Raw genomic sequence first — 23637 nt, 5'->3', positions numbered from 1 at the left:
CGCCATATGATAAAAATAAAGGATTGTTATAAACAAAATGTTCCTCAAACATATTCATAAAAACAGAATTTATGTTTACCTGATAAATTACTTTCTCCAACGGTGTGTCCGGTCCACGGCGTCATCCTTACTTGTGGGATATTCTCTTCCCCAACAGGAAATGGCAAAGAGCCCAGCAAAGCTGGTCACATGATCCCTCCTAGGCTCCGCCTTCCCCAGTCATTCGACCGACGTAAAGGAGGAATATTTGCATAGGAGAAATCATATGATACCGTGGTGACTGTAGTTAAAGAAAATAAATTATCAGACCTGATTAAAAAACCAGGGCGGGCCGTGGACCGGACACACCGTTGGAGAAAGTAATTTATCAGGTAAACATAAATTCTGTTTTCTCCAACATAGGTGTGTCCGGTCCACGGCGTCATCCTTACTTGTGGGAACCAATACCAAAGCTTTAGGACACGGATGAAGGGAGGGAGCAAATCAGGTCACCTAGATGGAAGGCACCACGGCTTGCAAAACCTTTCTCCCAAAAATAGCCTCAGAAGAAGCAAAAGTATCAAATTTGTAAAATTTAGTAAAAGTGTGCAGTGAAGACCAAGTCGCTGCCTTACATATCTGATCAACAGAAGCCTCGTTCTTGAAGGCCCATGTGGAAGCCACAGCCCTAGTGGAATGAGCTGTGATTCTTTCAGGAGGCTGCCGTCCGGCAGTCTCGTCCAAAAAACTCTAAGCCATCTCCGTGGAGATGTTGCCTGTACAACGGCAAAGAGAATGACTGGGGAAGGCGGAGCCTAGGAGGGATCATGTGACCAGCTTTGCTGGGCTCTTTGCCATTTCCTGTTGGGGAAGAGAATATCCCACAAGTAAGGATGACGCCGTGGACCGGACACACCTATGTTGGAGAAAATATTTGCGTATGTGGGAGCGACATTGGAACCCATGGCGGTCCCTTGGAGCTGAAGATAATAATTGTCCTCAAAAAGAAAATAATTACACCTTAAAATAATATTAAGTAACTGCAAAATAAACTCTGCCTGTGAAGTAGTGTATCTATCAGATTCACTCAGAACTTTCTCCACTGCTCCAATCCCTGCCTCATGTGTGATAGCTGTATACAGCGATGTCACATCCAGACTAAAAAGAATGCATTTATTATCCCCTAGATGCAAATTACGCAATTTAGCTAAAAAATCTCGTGTGTCTTGGATGTATGAATTAGAATTAACAAAAGGTCTAAGAACCTTATCCAAATATATTGATACCTTGGACAATACTGAGCCCATGCCTGCCACAATTGCGTGGCCAGGAGGTGCTTGCAGATTTTTATGCACTTTTGGCAGAGTGTACATCACTGGAGTGATGTCCTCAGATTCTAATAAAAACCTTCTCACATCCTTATCAATAATGCCATTATTAAATGCAAATCGAACACAAGCCTCAATCTCCTTTTTAATCTCAAAGATAGGGTTGTGGGTCAATTGTTTATATACATTAATATCAGATAATTGTGTTTTAATTTCTTGGACATAATATTTTTTGTCCAATAAAACAATTGACCCACCCTTATCCGCACTTTTCACCACCAATTGTTTGTTCTTATTCAGATTATCTAAAGCACATTTATCCTTAGATGTAAAATTCTTATTGTACTTTAAATAATTATTATGCGACCCAGTTTTTTTATCCAAAGCTACAATATCATTTTGTACCAGTTGTATATATGTTTGTACCCCAGGATTTACCTGCACAGGTGTAAATACACTTTTATTAGAAAGACCTAGTATGTTCAAATTCAATGCTCTATCAGTTATAGTTTGAACATCTCTCTTCCCACCACTAACAACATCAGGCATTTCAGAAAAAAAGCTTTTAAGTTTTAAAGTTCTAAAGAACCGATTTAAGTCCTTTTGTAGCTCAAAGCTGTCCCCTTTGTTTTGTGGACAGTAGGAGAGGCCCTTATCGAGTAAACCCTGTTCTGTAGATGTAAGTGTAACATTACTTAAATTGATAATTACATTTTGTTTCTGCGGGTTTTCACTCTCTGACTGCCTGAAGCTCCCGGTTGACGCTTCATACTTCCTTTGGCGATTCCACTTGTGTTTCCTGCCTCCACGTCGCTTGTGTGTTGTTCCGTGCCTGATTCCCCCGACCCGGACTCAGAAGTTGTGCCCTCCGAGCTATTGGAACTCTGTCTTGTCCCGGACTTGCGGCGCCGGAAACCGGAAGTGTCCCCTCCAAATCTGTTCCTCGGATCACTCAGCCAGCGGTAAACAGTTCCGGCAGTGTAGTCACTCTCATCCCGGGCAAACTTCTGTTTCTTCCGTTCCTGGATCTCTTTCTTTAACGTATCCATCTGTGTGTCAAGGGAAGAAATCAATGACTCCATCTCTGTACCGGGTAAGTTTGCAGACAATTCCTTCTTCATCTCTTCTATCTGTGTACTCTGTTTATCGATCTCTTTTTGCAAACACTCCACAGTTAACACCATCAAATCAAAACTGCATTTATTCAGAATCATCTCAAATTTCTGGCAGTATTCTTGGTTATCTGTCATCAAAGTGGGTCTGGTATGCATACGTAATCCTCTTGGGATACGTTTCACCCTATGGTATTCGGCCAAAGTCACTGCATGCAGCTCAAAAGCCACATGTTTCTTGCTTAAATATTCAAGCTTTTTACCTACTGCCTGTGAAGGTGAAGACTTCAAAAAGTCCCTTGAGCCACGAGTCAAAGTGGTAATTCTCGCGGCCTCCATGTCTGTATATCCAAATGTCTTAGGCTCTGTATTCTCTTGTATTGTTTCCATGATCTCCAGTGCAAAGGACCAACTTGCAGACAAAATAGTGAAAAGTTCTCAAAGTCCAGCACCTGAGATCCAAGGTGTGCAATCACAGGGGCACTGCAAAATACCCCCAGTAAATGTAACAAGAGATAGTAGTCGCACCACCAAGTTCAATGAATAGTTTTCTTTATTGAGCCAAGATCAAAAAATCAGCAACGTTTCGGACACAAGTCCTTAATCTTGCATAACAAACAGACACTGATTCACTTCTTATATACCCAAAATAAGTCACACCTGCACAGCTAATTGTAACATCTGAAAAGTCAGGTATAACATTAACAGCCAAATGTTGCCACCATGTGGTCAACTACAAACATCACACTTATCTAAATAATTTTAATTTAACCATTACTTATCCAGCAATGAATTAATACATAGTCTAAAATATATCCATGTACAATGCAGACTCTCAAGCAGTATATGATTTTAACTTGTTCCTTTATACTACATATTATCAAAAATAGATGTAAACATTTTATTTAATAAAGATTTTCAAATAGATTTCTACAGAAAAATTGACCAATCTAATTCTTTATTCACAATTATCTGATATTAATGTATATAAACAATTGACCCACAACCCTATCTTTGAGATTAAAAAGGAGATTGAGGCTTGTGTTCGATTTGCATTTAATAATGGCATTATTGATAAGGATGTGAGAAGGTTTTTATTAGAATCTGAGGACATCACTCCAGTGATGTACACTCTGCCAAAAGTGCATAAAAATCTGCAAGCACCTCCTGGCCGCCCAATTGTGGCAGGCATGGGCTCAGTATTGTCCAAGGTATCAATATATTTGGATAAGGTTCTTAGACCTTTTGTTAATTCTAATTCATACATCCAAGACACACGAGATTTTTTAGCTAAATTGCGTGATTTGCATCTAGGGGATAATAAATGCATTCTTTTTAGTCTGGATGTGACATCGCTGTATACAGCTATCACACATGAGGCAGGGATTGGAGCAGTGGAGAAAGTTCTGAGTGAATCTGATAGATACACTACTTCACAGGCAGAGTTTATTTTGCAGTTACTTAATATTAATTTAAGGTGTAATTATTTTCTTTTTGAGGACAATTATTATCTTCAGCTCCAAGGGACCGCCATGGGTTCCAATGTCGCTCCCACATACGCAAATATTTTTATGAATATGTTTGAGGAACATTTTGTTTATAACAATCCTTTATTTTTATCATATGGCGCCACCTGGTGGCGCTATATTGATGATGTGTTTGGGGTGTGGGGGGGCGACATTGGAACCCTGGTAAATTTTGTGAATGAATTAAATGCAGCAACTAGTCACATCAGATTTAAGTTAGTCTTTAGTGAGGAGAGTGTTGTATTTCTGGACACAGTTGTGTCAAAGTGTAAATCAGGTCTAACTGTGGACCTTCATAGGAAAGACACAGATTGCAACACTCTCCTGCACTATAAAAGTGCACACCCCCCTTCACTGGTAAGATCTTTACCCAGGAGCCAGTTTTTACGTGTAAGGCGTATTGTGTCTGATGAAACAGTGGTTAAAGACAGGCTTAAAGAAATGGGGGATCGCTTCCTACAAAGGGGATATCCATATGAATTAATTGAGACTGAATTTAGGAATGCATTAAACACCCCTAGAGAGTTGTTATTGGAAAAGAAAAAACCTATGATGGATGATAATAAAAAAAGCCCTAGACTAGTGTTTGTAAGTCAATTTGCCCCTTGGAATCAACAGGTTATGAAGATTATTCGTAGGCATTGGCACATTTTGAGCACTTGTAATCCTAATATTCAGGAATTTAAGATTCCCCCTATGCCAGCTTTTAAACGAGGAAAAAACATAAAAGATGTTCTGGTACGGGCAGATATTGGTCCATCTAAGAGACCAGTTCAAACTTATTTTGGTAAGAAAAATCTGGGTAGTTTTCCCTGCTTAGGGTGCTCAAATTGCAACAGTATTATTAAAGGGCCAACATTTAGTCATCCAAGTACTGGCAAAAAATATTTCATTAAGGGACATTATACTTGCAATACTGACTTTGTGATATATTTGATTAAATGCCCATGTGGGCTGGGTTATGTGGGCGAGACCTCCCAGTGCGTCAAAGAACGCATAGTTCAACACAAAAGTAGTATTAGAACCAAGAAAAAGGATGCCCCAGTTGCCCATCATTTTTTGTCTGCAGGGCATAATCTAAGCCAATTAAGGTTCCAGATTTTGGAACAAGTGCAACATCCTAGAAGAGGGGGTGATAGAATTAAATTATTACAAAAACGTGAAGCGTATTGGATTTATGAATTAGGGACATTATCTCCAGGGGGCATGAATAAAGAATTAGATTGGTCAATTTTTCTGTAGAAATCTATTTGAAAATCTTCATTAAATAAAATGTTTACATCTATCTTTGATAATATGTAGTATAAAGGAACAAGTTAAAATCATATACTGCTTGAGAGTCTGCATTGTACATGGATATATTTTAGACTATGTATTAATTCATTGCTGGATAAGTAATGGTTAAATTAAAATTATTTAGATAAGTGTGATGTTTGTAGTTGACCACATGGTGGCAACATTTGGCTGTTAATGTTATACCTGACTTTTCAGGTGTTACAATTAGCTGTGCAGGTGTGACTTATTTTGGGTATATAAGAAGTGAATCAGTGTCTGTTTGTTATGCAAGATTAAGGACTTGTGTCCGAAACGTTGCTGATTTTTTGATCTTGGCTCAATAAAGAAAACTATTCATTGAACTTGGTGGTGCGACTACTATCTCTTGTTAGTGTTCGGTGATAAGCAACTGGAGGCCCAGCTTGTACACCCGCTGGCCCGAACCTTTCTGCCGCACGCAGAACTTCGTTCATTGCCACCCCATATTAAAGATAGTATCTTGTTCAGGGACCCCCTCAGGGCATGGACGAGATTGTGTAGGTGGTGGGGACTTTCTCACACTATCACCAGGCGCCTCCCATTGCAGGGGAACCCAACCTTTCTCCCGGGTATGACCACACAGGTGTTCAGGACATGGGGGGAGAGGGGCTTGACCTCGGTGTCACAGCTTATAGACCCCCTCTCTGGAGAAGTGCACTCACTAGCCACGCTTCGGGAAAAGTACAACCTCCCCCCACACAGTATCTTTCCATATCTTCAATGTACCCACTACGTACGCAAGCTTCAGACAGAGGGATTGGACATTAGGAAACACACACATGTGGATAGTCTTTGCTCCCTGGCTAAACAGGGAACTCACTCCATCTCTTACATTTATGATCTAGTTATGCAACAGACGGCTGTTGACGTTGTGCAGCACCTGAGCGACAAGTGGTCGGCCACCCTGCATGAGGAGATAGACACAGATACACTGACGAATAGTTACGAACGGGTCGTAAGAGCCACCCTGGCTTCGGATGCCAGAGAATCACACCTTAAACTTATGCACCAAAGCTATATCACACCAACCTTAAGAGCCAAATGGGTGCCCGGTGCAAGCTCCTCATGCATGAAGTGCTCTTTCCCGGATCCGGGCATGGTGCATTTGTTCTGGGAATGTCCCAGAATCTTACAATTCTGGGAAAAGGTACAGTTCTGGCTTTCCAAGATTACCAGCGACAAAACTAGACTAACAAGACATGAGGTTTTCTTCCTGCGGGGCCACCCCCCTTTCCCCCCGAAAGTTCGTTTTATAAATGCAATCCTATTGTTGTCCAGGAAATTAATACTTAAGCACTGGATCCTCCCCAAACCCCCACACATAACCCACCTCATAAGACTAGTGCACACCCAGTTTCTTGTTGAGCAAGCTAATGTTAAAGGGGATGTGGAGATGAGGGTAAAACATTTCATGTCCAAATGGGAACCTTACTTGCTGCACCTCGCTCCAGACGTTAGACAACACCTTCTGGCACCCTTTCGCAATAGCACCTACTTCATGACTGAGCAACTGAAGGGCCGATGGCTCCTGACAGAAGAAACTACCTGACTTTCTACATATCACTTAATGACTTTCACCCATCCCTAATATTATTACAGACCCGGGACTGTGCCCAAAGACACTGACGCTGGACATCTACAAGCTGGCTGCTGGCTGCCCCCCCCCCCCCCCCCCTTCTTACTTGTACGGGGTATAGAATTCATAATCCATTGTATGGGATTTATTACTGCAATAGAACTGTTACTTGTTTGTTACATGTTGTTGTTTTTGCTACATTTTGAAATGTTTGACCATGGTTATATCTGAAATGATTGGTTATTAGACACCAGGCCTAGTTGATCGTGGCTTATGTTTAGTACGGGCTTAGGCTCACAGCTTCGAGGGATGGCAGCGCAACATGTATGTAGGAATGTTTGAATGGTTCCAATTAAGATAGCAGCTGCCATCTACTGTGAAACTAGGCTGTCAACTAAATAATTGTTTGCTCTCCCTTGTTTCCTTTCCCTCCCCCCCCCTTCCCATCTTTGACACCTCCAACCCCCTACCCTGTTCCCACCCCGGTTCCACCTTCCCCACCACCTTCCCATAGTCCCCCCCCCCCCTCCTCCCCCACCCTCAAGTCAACATTGCCCACCCTTCCCTACCAGAAAGGTTAACCGGGAAATGAGCGTGAGCTCAGGATGAGATCACTAAACTAAACTCCTGTGTATTTTCTCCCCTCCTTACTGTAAACCTGTGTACTGTTTAACCAAAGCAACGTAGGGATTGGTGCTTTAACACATTGACTGAGTTAGCAATAGGAAATGTAAAGTTATTTATTTCTTGCTTCCTTATTTCTGCCCCCCCTCCTTCGCTCCTCTCTCTCCATACTCCAACCCTTACCCTAATCCACTCCTCTCTCCCCCTGCAACCCTCTCCCTCCCACCCCCGCCCCCATCTCTCCTTATTAGTATTGGTTTGATCATAAAAAGGAAAGCAAGCTCGGAGAGGCTGCTATGCACTATTTGTATGACTCCCTCACCTTCACTAACTGTAAGTCTAACTATGTAAAAACATTACTGTACTATGGTTAATGCGGTGAATTGTAATGTCCCTCTCTGGGCGAGTTTGTGAAAATAAAGTTATTAAAAAAAAAAAAAAGGCCTTTGTTGTATTATATGCGGAAAGAGATCAGAACAATCAGCGATTGCCTTCAGAAGTCACATTGTTGGATCATCCATACATAAAATATGCCAATATAGTTTACAAATCTAGTTTAAAAAAAGACAACTCATTCCTGTGTAAGATAATGACTTACTCATTTCGTCAATAACATCTGGGTCGCATTCTTTGTATTTCTCAAGTTCTGTCTTAAATTTGTCTCTTTGCTGTCTCAGAGCTGCCAGCTCCTTTGACATTGTTGATCGCTCCTCCTATAAAACAAATTAAGGTGTAAAGTAAAATAAAAATGACCATTAATTAGTCTCCATGATCTTAATAAGATTAAACTCTCCACTACAGCTAAAATCTAAAAACAAACAAATTATGCTTACCTGATAATTTTATTTTCTTCTGACGGGGAGAGTCCACAGCTGCATTCATTACTTTTGGGAATTCAGAACCTGGCTAGCAGGAGGAGGAAAAGACACCCCAGGAAAAGGCTGAAATACCTCCCTCACTTCCCTCATCCCCCAGTTATTCTGCCAAAGGAACAAGGAACAGTAGGAGAAATATCAGGTAAAAAAAAAAAAAGTGCCAGAAGAATAAAGTAAACATGGCCACCCCCCCATAAAAAAAAACGTGGGCGGGGAGCTGTGGACTCTCTCAGTCAGAAGAAAAGAAAATTATCAGGTAAGCATAATTTAAGTTTTTCTTCTTAAATGGGGAGAGTCCACAGCTGCATTCATTACTTTTGGGAAAACAATACCCAAGCTATAGAGAACACTGAATGAAAAAAAGGGCGGGTAGACAAGGCGGCGCATTTGAAGGGCACCACAGCCTGACATTACCCCAACCAAACAACAACTGCTGTACAGAGCAGAACAAAAAGGACTGAAAGGAGTAAGTAACTGCCCAACAGTTAAATCCAGCAAGCCCAGATAGAGACCGCTCAAAGGTACTAGATTCCACTGAGCACAAAGCCCCCGAAGAGACAAGTCCCGCCGGCTCCAAGGACGTACCGATTCCAAATATTCCCAGAAGGGAAAAGGAAAATATTCAACAAGAGGTCTAAAATCTCAGCAACTAGGGTAAAAAAACATAATTTATGCTTACCTGATAAATTTATTTCTCTTGTAGTGTATCCAGTCCACGGATCATCCATTACTTGTGGGATATTCTCCTTCCCAACAGGAAGTTGCAAGAGGATCACCCACAGCAGAGCTGCTATATAGCTCCTCCCCTCACTGCCATATCCAGTCATTCGACCGAAACAAGACGAGAAAGGAGAAACCATAGGGTGCAGTGGTGACTGTAGTTTAATTAAAATTTAGACCTGCCTTAAAAGGACAGGGCGGGCCGTGGACTGGATACACTACAAGAGAAATAAATTTATCAGGTAAGCATAAATTATGTTTTCTCTTGTTAAGTGTATCCAGTCCACGGATCATCCATTACTTGTGGGATACCAATACCAAAGCTAAAGTACACGGATGATGGGAGGGACAAGGCAGGAACTTAAACGGAAGGAACCACTGCCTGTAGAACCTTTCTCCCAAAAACAGCCTCCGAAGAAGCAAAAGTGTCAAATTTTGAAAAGGTGTGAAGCGAAGACCAAGTCGCAGCATTGCAAATCTGTTCAACAGAGGCCTCATTTTTAAAGGCCCAGGTGGAAGCCACAGCTCTAGTAGAATGAGCTGTAATCCTTTCAGGGGGCTGCTGTCCAGCAGTCTCATAGGCTAAGCGTATTATGCTCCGAAGCCAAAAGGAGAGAGAGGTTGTCGAAGCTTTATGACCTCTCCTCTGTCCAGAGTAAACGACAAACAGGGCAGATGTTTGACGAAAATCTTTAGTAGCCTGTAAGTAAAACTTCAAGGCACGGACTACGTCCAGATAATGCAAAAGACGTTCCTTCTTTGAAGAAGGATTAGGACACAATGATGGAACAACAATCTCTTGATTGATATTCCTGTTAGAAACCACCTTAGGTAAAAACCCAGGTTTGGTACGCAGAACTACCTTGTCTGAATGAAAAATCAGATAAGGAGAATCACAATGTAAGGCAGATAACTCAGAGACTCTTCGAGCCGAGGAAATAGCCAACAAAAACAGAACTTTCCAAGACAAAAGTTTAATATCAATGGAATGAAGGGGTTCAAACGGAACTCCCTGAAGAACTTTAAGAACCAAGTTTAAGCTCCACGGGGGAGCAACAGTTTTAAACACAGGGTTAATCCTAACCAAAGCCTGACAAAATGCCTGGACGTCTGGAACTTCTGCCAGACGCTTGTGCAAAAGAATAGACAGAGCAGAGATCTGTCCTTTTAAAGAACTAGCTGATAAGCCTTTGTCCAAACCCTCTTGGAGAAAGGACAATATCCTAGGAATCCTAACCTTACTCCATGAGTAACTCTTGGATTCACACCAATAAAGATATTTACGCCATATCTTATGGTAGATTTTCCTGGTGACAGGCTTCCGAGCCTGTATTAAGGTATCAATGACTGACTCGGAGAAGCCACGCCTTGATAGAATCAAGCGTTCAATCTCCATGCAGTCAGTCTCAGAGAAATTAGATTTGGATGATTGAAAGGACCTTGTATTAGAAGGTCCTGCCTCAGAGGCAGAGTCCATGGTGGAAGAGATGACATGTCCACTAGGTCTGCATACCAGGTCCTGCGTGGCCACGCAGGCGCTATCAGAATCACCGATGCTCTCTCCTGTTTGATTTTGGCAATCAGTCGAGGGAGCAGAGGAAACGGTGGAAACACATAGGCCAGGTTGAAGAACCAAGGAGCTGCTAGAGCATCTATCAGCGTTGCTCCCGGGTCCCTGGACCTGGACCCGTAACAAGGAAGCTTGGCGTTCTGGCGAGACGCCATGAGATCCAGTTCTGGTTTGCCCCAAAGATGGACCAGTTGAGCAAACACCTCCGGATGGAGTTCCCACTCCCCCGGATGAAAAGTCTGACGACTTAGAAAATCCGCCTCCCAGTTCTCTACGCCTGGGATGTGGATCGCTTACAGGTGGCAAGAGTGAGACTCTGCCCAGCGAATTATCTTTGAGACTTCTAACATCGCTAGGGAACTCCTGGTTCCCCCTTGATGGTTGATGTAAGCCACAGTCGTGATGTTGTCCGACTGAAATCTGATGAACCTCAGTGTTGCTAACTGAGGCCAAGCTAGAAGAGCATTGAATATTGCTCTTAACTCCAGAATATTTATTGGGAGGAGTTTCTCCTCCTGAGTCCACGATCCCTGAGCCTTCAGGGAGTTCCAGACTGCGCCCCAACCTAGAAGGCTGGCATCTGTTGTTACAATCGTCCAATCTGGCCTGCGAAAGGTCATACCCTTGGACAGATGGACCCGAGAAAGCCACCAGAGAAGAGAATCTCTGGTCTCTTGATCCAGATTTAGTAGAGGGGACAAATCTGAGTAATCCCCATTCCACTAACTTAGCATGCATAATTGCAGCGGTCTGAGATGCAGGCGCGCAAATGGCACTATGTCCATTGCCGCTACCATTAAGCCGATTACTTCCATGCACTGAGCCACTGACGGGCGTGGAATGGAATGAAGGACACGGCAAGCATTTAGAAGTTTTGATAACCTGGACTCCGTCAGGTAAATTTTCATCTCTACAGAATCTATAAGAGTCCCTAGGAAAGAGACTCTTGTGAGTGGTGATAGAGAACTCTTTTCCACGTTCACTTTACACCCATGCAACCTCAGAAATGCCAGAACTATCTCTGTATGAGACTTGGCAATTTGAAAGCTTGACACCTGTATCAGGATGTCGTCTAGATACGGAGCCACCGCTATGCCTCGCGGTCTTAGAACCGCCAGAAGTGAGCCCAGAACCTTTGTAAAGATTCTCGGGGCTGTAGCCAACCCGAAGGGAAGAGCTACAAATTGGTAATGCCTGTCTAGAAAGGCAAACCTTAGGAACCGATGATGATCTTTGTGAATCGGTATGTGAAGGTAGGCATCCTTTAAGTCCACTGTGGTCATGTACTGACCCTCTTGGATCATGGGTAGGATGGTCCGAATAGTTTCCATTTTGAATGATGGAACTCTGAGGAATTTGTTTAAGATCTTTAGATCCAAGATTGGTCTGAAGGTTCCCTCTTTCTTGGGAACCACAAACAGATTTGAATAAAATCCCTGTCCTTGTTCCGTCGCGGAACTGGATGGATCACTCCCATTACGAGGAGGTCTTGCACACAGCTTAGGAATGCCTCTTTCTTTATCTGGTGTGCTGATAACCTTGAAAGATTAAATCTCCCTTGTGGAGGAGAAGCTTTGAAGTCCAGAAGATATCCCTGAGATATAATCTCCAACGCCCAGGGATCCTGAACATCTCTTGCCCACGCCTGGGCGAAGAGAGAAAGTCTGCCCCCCACTAGATCCGTTTCCGGATAGGGGGCCGTTCCTTCATGCTGTCTTGGGGGCAGCAGCAGGCTTTCTGGCCTGCTTGCCCTTGTTCCAGGACTGGTTAGGTTTCCAGGCCTGTCTGGAATGAGCAACAGTTCCCTCTTGTTTTGAAGCGGAGGAAGTTGATGCTGCTCCTGCCTTGAAATTTCGAAAGGCACGAAAATAAGACTGTTTGGCCTTTGATTTGGCCCTGTCCTGAGGAAGGGTATGACCCTTGCCTCCAGTAATGTCAGCAATAATTTCCTTCAAGCCAGGCCCGAATAAGGTCTGCCCCTTGAAAGGAATGTTGAGTAATTTAGACTTTGAAGTCACGTCAGCTGACCAGGATTTAAGCCATAGCGCCCTACGCGCCTGGATGGCGAATCCGGAATTCTTAGCCGTTAGTTTAGTCAAATGAACAATGGCATCAGAAACAAATGAGTTAGCTAGCTTAAGCGTTCTAAGCTTGTCAATAATTTCATTCAATAGAGCTGTCTGGATGGCCTCTTCCAGGGCCTCAAACCAGAATGCCGCCGCAGCAGTGACAGGCGCAATGCATGCAAGGGGCTGTAAAATAAAACCTTGTTGAATAAACATTTTCTTAAGGTAACCCTAAAAATTTTTATCCATTGGATCTGAAAAAGCACAACTGTCCTCAACCGGGATAGTGGTACGCTTTGCTAAAGTAGAAACTGCTCCCTCCACCTTAGGGACCGTCTGCCATAAGTCCCGTGTAGTGGCGTCTATTGGAAACATTTTTCTAAATATAGGAGGTGGGGAAAAGGGCACACCGGGTCTATCCCACTCCTTGCTAATAATTTCTGTAAGCCTTTTAGGTATATGAAAAACGTCAGTACACACCAGCACCGCATAGTATCTATCCAGCCTACACAATTTCTCTGGAATTGCAACTGTGTTACAGTCATTCAGAGCAGCTAATACCTCCCCAAGCAATACACGGAGGTTCTCAAGCTTAAATTTAAAATTAGAAATCTCTGAATCAGGTTTCCCCGAGTCAGAGATGTCACCCACAGACTGAAGCTCTCCGTCCTCATATTCTGCATACTGTGAGGCAGTATCAGACATGGCTCTAACAGCATTTGCGCGCTCTGTATCTCTCCTAACCCCAGAGCTATCGCGCTTGCCTCTTAATTCAGGCAATCTAGATAATACCTCTGACAGGGTATTATTCATGATTGAAGCCATGTCCTGCAAGGTAATCGCTAGGGGCGTCCCTGTTGTAATTGGCGCCATATTAGCGTGCGTCCCCTGAGCGGGATGCGAAGGGTCTGACACGTGGGGAGAGTTTGTCGGCATAACTTCCCCCTCGACAGAACCCTCTGGTGATAATTCTTTTATAGATAAAGACTGATCTTTACTGTTTAAGGTGAAATCAATACATTTAGTACACATTCTCCTATGGGGCTCCACCATGGCTTTCAAACATAATGAACAAGTAGGTTCCTCTGTGTCAGACATGTTTAAACAGACTAGCAATGAGACTAGCAAGCTTGGAAAACACTTTAAAACAAGTTTACAAGCAATATAAAAAACGTTACTGCGCCTTTAAGAAACACAAATTTTCCCAAATTTTGAAATAACAGTAAAAAAATGCAGTTATACTAATGAAATTTTTACAGTGTATGTAATAAGTTAGCAGAGCATTGCACCCACTTGCAAATGGATGTTTAACCCCTAAATACCAAAAACGGAATAAAATGACAAAAACGTTTTTTTTTAAACAGTCACAACAACTGCCACAGCTCTACTGTGGCTTTTTACCACCCTCAATACGACTTTTGAAGCCTTTTGAGCCCTTCAGAGAAGTCCTGGATCATGCAGGAAGAAGCTGGATGTCTGTGTCTGTAATTTTTGCTGTGCAAAAAAACGTCAAAATAGGCCCCTCCCACTCATATTACAACAGTGGGAAGCCTCAGGGAACTGTTTCTAGGCAAAATTCAAGCCAGCCATGTGGAAAAAAACTAGGCCCCAATAAGTTTTATCACCAAACATATGTAAAAAACGATTAAACATGCCAGCAAACGTTTTAAAATACACTTTTATAAGAGTATGTATCTCTATTAATAAGCCTGATACCAGTCGCTATCACTGCATTTAAGGCTTTACTTACATTACTTCGGTATCAGCAGCATTTTCTAGCAAATTCCATCCCTAGAAAAATATTTTAACTGCACATACCTTATTACAGGAAAACCTGCACGCTATTCCCCCTCTGAAGTTACCTCAATCCTCAGAATATGTGAGAACAGCAAAGGATCTTAGTTACTTCTGCTAAGATCATAGAAAACGCAGGCAGATTCTTCTTCTAAATACTGCCTGAGATAAACAGTACACTCCGGTACCATTTAAAAATAACAAACTTTTGATTGAAGAAATAAACTAAGTATAAAACACCACAGTCCTCTTACGACCTCCATCTTAGTTGAGAGTTGCAAGAGAATGACTGGGTATGGCAGTGAGGGGAGGAGCTATATAGCAGCTCTGCTGTGGGTGATCCTCTTGCAACTTCCTGTTGGGAAGGAGAATATCCCACAAGTAATGGATGATCCGTGGACTGGATACACTTAACAAGAGAAAGGAACCCCAGCAAAATTGAGCGCAACCGCAGGTCACAGCAAGACAAAGAAAAATTAATAGAGATAAACTCCAACAACCTACCAGATTTAAGATAGGAAAGAAAAAAAACACCCCAATCTGGAGAAAGTCCAAAGGACTAAGATTCGATCCAAAGACAACCCCGAAGACGGAGCAGAGCCCATAACTCACACAGAGTGCAAGCTGCCCTCATGAAAGAACTATTGCGAAGTAAGCAGATATTCCCCAGAACTGCCAACAATTGACAGCCTAAGCACTTACCGTGCTCCAGACAGAGATCCCAGCTCCCACTCAAGACTAGTAGACATCAATCACGAACATTAGCCTATCAAGTTAGAAACTGCACCAGTAGACTCCCACAGAGGGCACCCTCCAGAAGTGCAGGAACTCACTCCCTTACCAAAATAGGGAAGCAGAAAGAACATGCAGAGTAAAAACTCACTGAATCTGGAGAAGAACACGGTCAAAAACTCAACTGATCCGTAGGCCTCAGGCCGAAAAAAATAAAACCAGCCCACAGCTGGATTTGAACCAACAACTCAAGTTGCAAAGCCCCAAAAAACCACCATTAGGTTATATGGGCTACTTCCTCGAGACAAAGGCCCAGCACCAAAAACGCCTGGCATGTCTGAAGATAAGGAAACAAATAAATCCCTGTATTACCCAGAACTCAAGAGAGGACTAAACGGTAACAAAAGGTAGGCAAACCCTGACCATATGTAACAAGCTTGGCATGCTAAACCACCAAGCCGGAACAGAACGTGGTACGATCTTGGGTTCCAATACCCAGACCCAGATTCCTTCCCTACAGGAAGGTGAACTCCCAGACAAAGGGAGACCACACACTAACACAACAATGAGAACACAATACCAGAATCCGCCTCAACATGAATGTACCACAAGTTTGAGGGAACCCCCTCTGAGTATTAGACGGACACCATAGTATGAGACAAAAAGAGAAAGGGCGCCTCCTAGTGTAGCCAATATAGAACTGGACAGATATAATCAGATATAAATTTTATACTCACAAATTGTGAAGGCAAAGATAATGCCAAGGTGAACGCTCTGGGAACTCAGCAGTGTCCCAGTTGACTGTGCACCAGATGGCAGGGCAGCTCCTCCTGTTAAATTGTTATGGCAATCTGTAGAAATGGAAGATATATAGAGGGCGACTCCTAGTGCAGATCAGTTAGCTTTAAATTCTCCCACTAACAACTCCCCTTGGAAGAATACTCACACAGTTGGAAGCACACTATAGTGCTAATGCAGCCTGCTGGGTATATTGCAGTGACCCAGTGCACACCCTTTCTCTATTCTCACAGGTGCATTTGCCTTTTTTAATGAAAAGCTGCATTGCTTAGCTATAATCTGAAAAGTGCATATCCACAAAGTTATACAATGTATTACCAAACAAAAAGATATTTACACATAAACATATAGAAACATAATATGACATATTAAACAACATTGTTTGCAAACTAAACAATTTGTATCTGTACACATACATTTCAAACTGATAGTTTACTTGGTGATATACAGCATTGTTTCCAAACCTAATAGTTAACAGGTGCATTTGCCTTTTTAATGAAAAGCTTCATTGCTTGACTATAATCTGAAAAGTGCATATCCACAAAGTTATACAATGTATTACCAAACAAAAATCTATACACACATAAACCTATAGAATCATAATATGACATAACAAACAACATTGTTTGCAAAGTAAACAATTTGTATCTGTACACATACATTTCAAACTGATAGCTTACTGGGTGATATACAGCTTTGTTTACAAACCTAATAGTTAATATATGTATACATACTTTTTAAACAGATAGTTTCCTCTTGTGATAGACATCCATTGCCAAATTCCCATTATCATCTGAGATAATCTTATGTTATCATTTTGCCATGTAATGGAGACTGTGTTTGTTGTTTTAAACAACTAATCAATACCATCATGTGATGTGAAATTATTTGTAACCGTGCATGATTGTGTGTTTATTTAACTCTATCTTAATCCCTATTTGTTGTGTCTTTACTTTTGAATTATAAATAATGATTATAGACTATTGACACAAAATGTAATAAGTGGATCTATACTAATACTAAGTGTTGCTTGATACTGATATAATTATATATATATATATATATATATATATATATATATATATATATATACATACACACACATATATACATACACACATATATACATATACATACACACATATATACATATACAAACACATATACATACACACATACACACACATATACATATACATACACACATATATACATAGACACACACACACATACACACATATATACATACACATATATATATACACACATATATACATATATATATATCACCCAGTATACTATCAGTTTGAAATGTATGTGTACAGATACAAATTGTTTAGTTTGCAAACAATGTTGTTTAATATGTCATATTATGTTTCTATATGTTAATGTGTAAATATCTTTTTGTTTGGTAATGCATTGTATAACTTTGTGGATATGCACTTTTCAGATTATAGCTAAGCAATGCAGCTTTTCATTTAAAAAGGCAAATGCACCTGTGAGAATAGAGAAAGGGTGTGCACTGGGTGTAACCCATACCCTAATTGGTTCTAGGTTTCATAAATAGGAGACTTCAGCTATTGATCAGTATTACTTGCCTGAGGAAACAGAGTGGTTAACTCTGAGAAACGCGTAGCGTGTTTTACTGACTGTTTTTATATGATATATTGATTTTTATAAAGTTCCTTTTATCCACTGAAGTCTCCTGTTGTTTTATTGGAACATCCTGCAAAAAAACCTTGGAACTGTTCATTACCAGAGTGTATATGTGCGCTGGGCCACTGCAATATACCCAGCAGGCTGCATTAGCACTATAGTGTGCTTCCCACTGTGTGAGTATTCTTCCAAGGGGAGTTGTTAGTGGGAGAATTTAAAGCTAACTGATCTGCACTAGGAGTCGCCCTCTATATATCTTCCATTTCTACGGACACCATAGTATAACCCGCTACCCCTAAGGGGAGGGAAATTAAAAAAGACACATGCTCATCCACCCACAGGTACGGAGCATATGTCATCGAACAGACGGTGAAACAGAACCGACTGAAAGGGCACCCTCCGGTTGTAACAGTTGGTCCAGGAGCCAAACAGTCAGCCAGCAAGCCCACCTATAAAGTGGAGTGGCTGAATAAGAGATCAATCTCCCGCTTTTTTAGGCAACTAATAAGTCATCAAGATTTCACACTGTCAAACCGCTTCAAAGGGAGTGATTGGATTAGGAAGAAAGGAACCTATAAATGTGGTTATGGACCTTGTGTAACTTGTAGTTTTGTAAGTGTGGGCAATGGTTTTAGAAGTTCAGTAACTGGAGAAGAATTTTTGCATAAATTTTATGCCAACTGCAGAACAAAATTTGTAGTGCATCTCTTGGAGTGCAAACATTGTAATTTACAATATACAGGTCAAACGACCAGAGAATTAAGATCTAGGATCAGGGAGCACATAAGAGACACCAAGGAATATGCAAAAGATTCTGCGGTGGCCAGACACTTCAATTTGACACACATGACTAATATTTTCAATATGAAAGTTCATAGATCGCATCATGTTCCCACCAAGAGGGGGAGATAGAAATAAGCTATTATTAAAACAAGAATTATACTGCATATACAAGCTTAGAACTATCACCCCCTTGGGTTTGAACAGAGAATGGGACATGAGTTATTTCGTTGAATGAAATGTAGGATTTATCAATTAATTAATTATTTTATGTATTAATTAATTATTTATTTATTTTTCTTGTTTTTTTTTGTTTTGTTTTTTTTTTATTGAGGTTTCAAATCACATATCATACATTGAAAATTCAAATATTCTCAGGGAACATGTTACAATGAAAGATAAGACTGCAATAACCAAAAAGAAAAGCACATCTTCAAAAAGACTGTGGTATAATTTTGCACAACATTGAATACCATGGCAGCTCAAATTTAACATATCTCTGGTCCATAAGCTAAATGCTTAAGTTATAAACTTGTATCAGTAACATTACTCGCTCTAACAATCTGTCCCTTAAATTGAATTATAAAAATGAGACCTCATTTTCATTTATATATTCTACTACCTATTCCTATAAAAACAAATATGGACCACTATGGCCTCAGACATTCAAATGTAACATAATAGAGGAATTAGTAAATAGAATAGGGAAGGGATTATTAATAGTCGCTATATTGATGTAGAAGTATAATAGGTATACTGAAAGGTTCAATGGAATCAGTGGTCTTATTGTTAATTAAATATAACAGTATTCACATCTAATTTACTTCACTGATATGGATGTTCTATTTTGGGAAAGCAAACTTATATGGGCAATACCTCATCTAAGTTTTATAGGGTATGGGGGGATATATCAAAAACATTTATAAATAATCACATTTAGATATAGTTTTAGGGAGTTTCAATTGGGGTCTGCGCCCTTACGCTTAACCAGTAAGCATTAAATTGGGGGAGGCGGGACTAATCATAATGCAGAGGGTCTATAACATGTTTTCACTGTAATGCCTGCAATTTTCCAGCAGGTGTGACGAGTAAAGATATGAAGCTAGAACACACAATAAATCAACTCTTTTTGATAAACATCATATAACTTCAACTTACATAAACCCTCTAACTAACTATTCAGAACAAACGTATAATAATATAAAGTTCCATATAACATCGGCCATAATATATCTACTAGAATTATTAAATCTTGCATGTCTTAACTTACTTCACCTCTCTGAGGCTTAGCTAAATTCACCAGCATTCCCTCAGGAAAACTAATCAGGTCAGAGGGTTGTATCAGGAATCCACCCAGGTCGCCTTATTAGAGTCACCATAAATAAAACTATATTAGTCCCATGAGAAGCAATACATACTGGAAGCATTCATCTAAGCTGCAAATCTGTCGTGAGGGCACGGGCCCTATACCCCCCAACAGAAACATAATTCTCAACTGTGGCAGAAAACCCCCAGTAGTCATAATAGCATATTGTATGTACCCGGTGAGGTGCCACTGTCCCCTCTGCCTAAGGGAGAAAACAATCAAAAAGATTCCTAGAGATATATACAGATTATATGAAACTAGGCCTAGAGTATTTCAATGGATAATTTATCTAAAGTATCGTAGTTGGAATTTTGTTCAGACTCAGTGTTAAGATGCAGGGACTTAAATCAAACAGGAAATATTTTACATTTTCTTTAGTGCCACACTGAATAATCTTATGGGCTCAAGAGTAAATGACCAGTAACCATGAAAACATAACATAAAAATAGCATTCTAAACAGGTTGAAAATTCTTTTAACAAATTAAAACATGAATGCAAAAGTCCACTATCAATGTCCGTTGCTCATAACCAGCGTAAAGGCTAATAAGGGTGGATCTGTCATCCGTGAAGCTAGGTGAAAATGGCACTAGCCGACTCTTATTTTCAGCTCATATGGCTGCCATAGTCTCAGATAGCCCAAAGACCGTAATTTCAAAGCAGGGAACATGCACCCATGTTTTATGTGACTCTGTTCAATCTCCTTATGAAGAGGTACCGAGGTCAAGAATCTCAAAAAGAGTAAATCGATAAAAGCATACCATAGGAGGGAGGGGAAAAAACAACAACCTGGTACTTAACGTTAAGGAGACGTCTAAAACTCCAGCCCAAAAGGAAATGGAGAGAACTACCTCCGAGGTCAAAGACCTTCGGAGTGCTTCATAGCAGGATCCTTCCAGGCCCCACAAACAGGATCAAGAGGACTGAACAAACCCCTTGATGCCCCACCCAAAGAGAAGCAACGAGAACCAGTCTGACGTCATAAATGAAAATGCCTTCTCTCTTAGCCCCGTCAATGGCCGAGTCTTAAAAGAAAAAATTAAACTCTCATGGAGTTCCTCTCCCTGGCAATCCGTATTAACAGGGAATATATTGTGCTGAAGGAGGAACCCAAGAATAATAATCCTCTCGTCTGAGAAAAACTCACCACCCAACCAGGTCAATCAGATAGCCCAGCACCACGTGGATGGGATAGACCCTTAAGGAACAGAAACGAGCGCCCGACCAGGACCAGTCTGCTACAGAGGGCATTCTGGAACTGAACCAGGTCAGAGAAATTTCAAAACCCTAGAAGGGATCGATATATCTTGACATACAACTTCCGCAGAAATGTCCAAGCGACCACAAAATCGCTAGTATCGAATTCCAGAGACAAAATTTTCCCAACGGGGAAAGTATAACATGAGCTTCCAAAAAGAAAACACTTCTCTGCCAACCTCCTGTGACGAAAGGCAAAGAATGACTGGGAGATGAGAGAAGTGGGGTAGGTATTTAAGCCTTTGGCTGGGGTGTCTTTGCCTCCTCCTGGTGGCCAGGTTCTGAATTCCCAAAAGTAATGAATGCCTCTGTGGACTCTCCCCATTTAAGAAGAAAAGTTAAATATTAAAATGTTACCAAAATATTAATATTGAGGTAGGTGAAGAATGAAGTGCTTTTCCATATTTAATAATCTCACAAGTTAGATAGAGCATGCAATTATAAGCAACTTTCTAACTTACTCCTATTATCAATTTTTATTCATTCTCTTGCTATCTTTATTTGAAAAGCAGGAATGTAAAGCTTAGGAGCCGGTCCATATTAGGTTCAGCACCCTGGATAGTGCTTGCTTATTGCTGGCTACATTTAGCCACCAAATCCAACAAAACAGCAGCACCTCAGTAAAGTTCAAAGATTTATTGAGGATACAAGAAAAAGAACTGCAATCAATCCCTTAATCATGCATGGGAGTTGGCCAGTGGCTCCTGACAGCTTGCACCTCTTACACACTCAGCTGCTGGACCGATTATGTGGTGTGTTACATTTAGCCACCAATCAGCAAGTGCAACCCAGGTATTGAACCAAAAATGGGCCAGCTCCCAAGTGTTGCATTCCTGCTTTTCAATAAAGATAGCAAGAGACCGAAGAAAAAGAAAATGTATGCTTACCTGATAAATCTATTTCTTTTTTGACACGATGAGTCCACAGATTATCATAATTACTAATGGGATATTCACCTCCTGGTCAGCAGGAGGCGGCAAAGAGCACCACAGCAGAGCTGTTAAATAGTTCTTCCTTTCTCTCCCACTCCAGTCATTCGACCGAAGTTAAGGAAAGAAAGGAAAAGCCAAAGGTGCAGAGGTGTCTGAAGTGTAAAATACCCAACAACCTGTCATACAAAAACAGGGCGGGCCGTGGACTCATCGTGTCAAAACGAAATAAATTTATCAGGTAAGCATAAATTTTTCTTTTATATGACATGATGAGTCCACGGATCATCATAATTACTAATGGGATCCAATACCAAAGCTAGAGTACACAGAGGATACGGGAGGTACAAGACAGGTAACCTAAACGGAAGGCACCACTGCTTCAGAAACCTTTCCCAAAAACGGGCTCAGCCGAGGCAAAAAAGACAAATATTTAAAACTTCGAAAAAGTGTGAAGAATGGACCAAGTTGCAGCCTTGCAAAACTAATCCACAGAAGCTTCTAGGGCTGCAACAACTAATCGGTAAGATTAATCATAAAAATAGTTGTCACAGAATCTCATTATCAATTAGGTGGTCAGCGATTATTTGGTTAATTGCACAGCACCAGCTGCTTCAAACCATGGTATTTTGCAATTTTTTTTATTTATTTATTTTTTTTTCTATCCGATTAATCGGATGATTATTGTCCGATTAATCGTATAGAAAAAAAGATTCAAAAAATGTTTTTTTTATTTTTTTTGCACATTCTTAGTTGCAGTAGTTCATCAAATTAAAGCAGCTGGTGCTGTGCAACTGACCAACTAATCACAGACCACCTAATTGATAATGAGATTTGTTGACAACTATTTTTATAATCAAACTTACCGATTAGTTGTTGCAGCCCTAGAAGCTTCATTTTTGAATGCCCATGAGGAAGCAACAGCCCACGTGGAATTAGCCGCAACCCTCTCAGGAGGCTGCTGTCCAGCAGTCTCATATGCAAACCCTACGATACTCTTTAGCATAAAGAAAGAGAAGAAGCCAAAGCTTTCTGTCCCTTACGTTTTCCTGAGAAAGACGACTGAAGAAAGTCCTTAGTCGCCTGTAGGAAAAACTTTAAAGCACGGACCATGTCCAAATTGTGCAGAAGTCGTACTTTTTGAAAAGAAGGATTAGGACAAAAGAAGGAACAACAATCTCTTGATTAATGTTCCAATCAGAAACAACCTTAGGAAGAAATCCTAATTTAGTACGTAAAACTACCTTATCTGAATGGGAAATAAGGTAAGGAGACTCATACTGCAATGCCGAGAGCTCCGACACTCTACGAGCGGAAGAAATAGCAACAAGAAATAAAACTTTCCAAGATAATAACTCAATATCTATAGACTGCATAGGCTCAAACGGAGCCCCTTGAAGAACTTTGAGAACTAAAGTAAGACTCCATGAAAGAGTAACTTTTTTGAACACAGGCCTGATCCTGACCAAAGCCTGACAAAAGATTGTACATCTGGGACATCCACCAGACACTTGTAAAACAAAAAAGATAAGACCGAGAGTGACCCTTTAGGGAGCTCGTCGATAAACCATTCTCCAAACCCTTTTGGAGAAAAGACAAAATTGTAGGAATCCTAACTCTACTCCATAAGACGCCCT

General features: G+C 41.0%; 1 protein-coding gene across 1 annotated transcript in view; it reads right to left on the bottom strand.

The window, feature by feature from the left end:
* Positions 1–23637, bottom strand: part of MND1 (meiotic nuclear divisions 1) — a 484477-nt gene that overhangs the window by 217913 nt on the left and 242927 nt on the right. Inside the window, exon 6 of the mRNA XM_053703752.1 lies at positions 8058–8172. Within this exon, the coding sequence (XP_053559727.1) occupies positions 8058–8172 (115 nt within the window). The remainder of the gene's footprint in view (positions 1–8057; positions 8173–23637) is intronic.

Source organism: Bombina bombina, chromosome 2 (assembly GCF_027579735.1).
Source record: "Bombina bombina isolate aBomBom1 chromosome 2, aBomBom1.pri, whole genome shotgun sequence".
In the NCBI taxonomy this organism is placed as follows: domain Eukaryota; kingdom Metazoa; phylum Chordata; class Amphibia; order Anura; family Bombinatoridae; genus Bombina; species Bombina bombina.
This window is presented reverse-complemented; position numbering and strand designations above follow the sequence as displayed.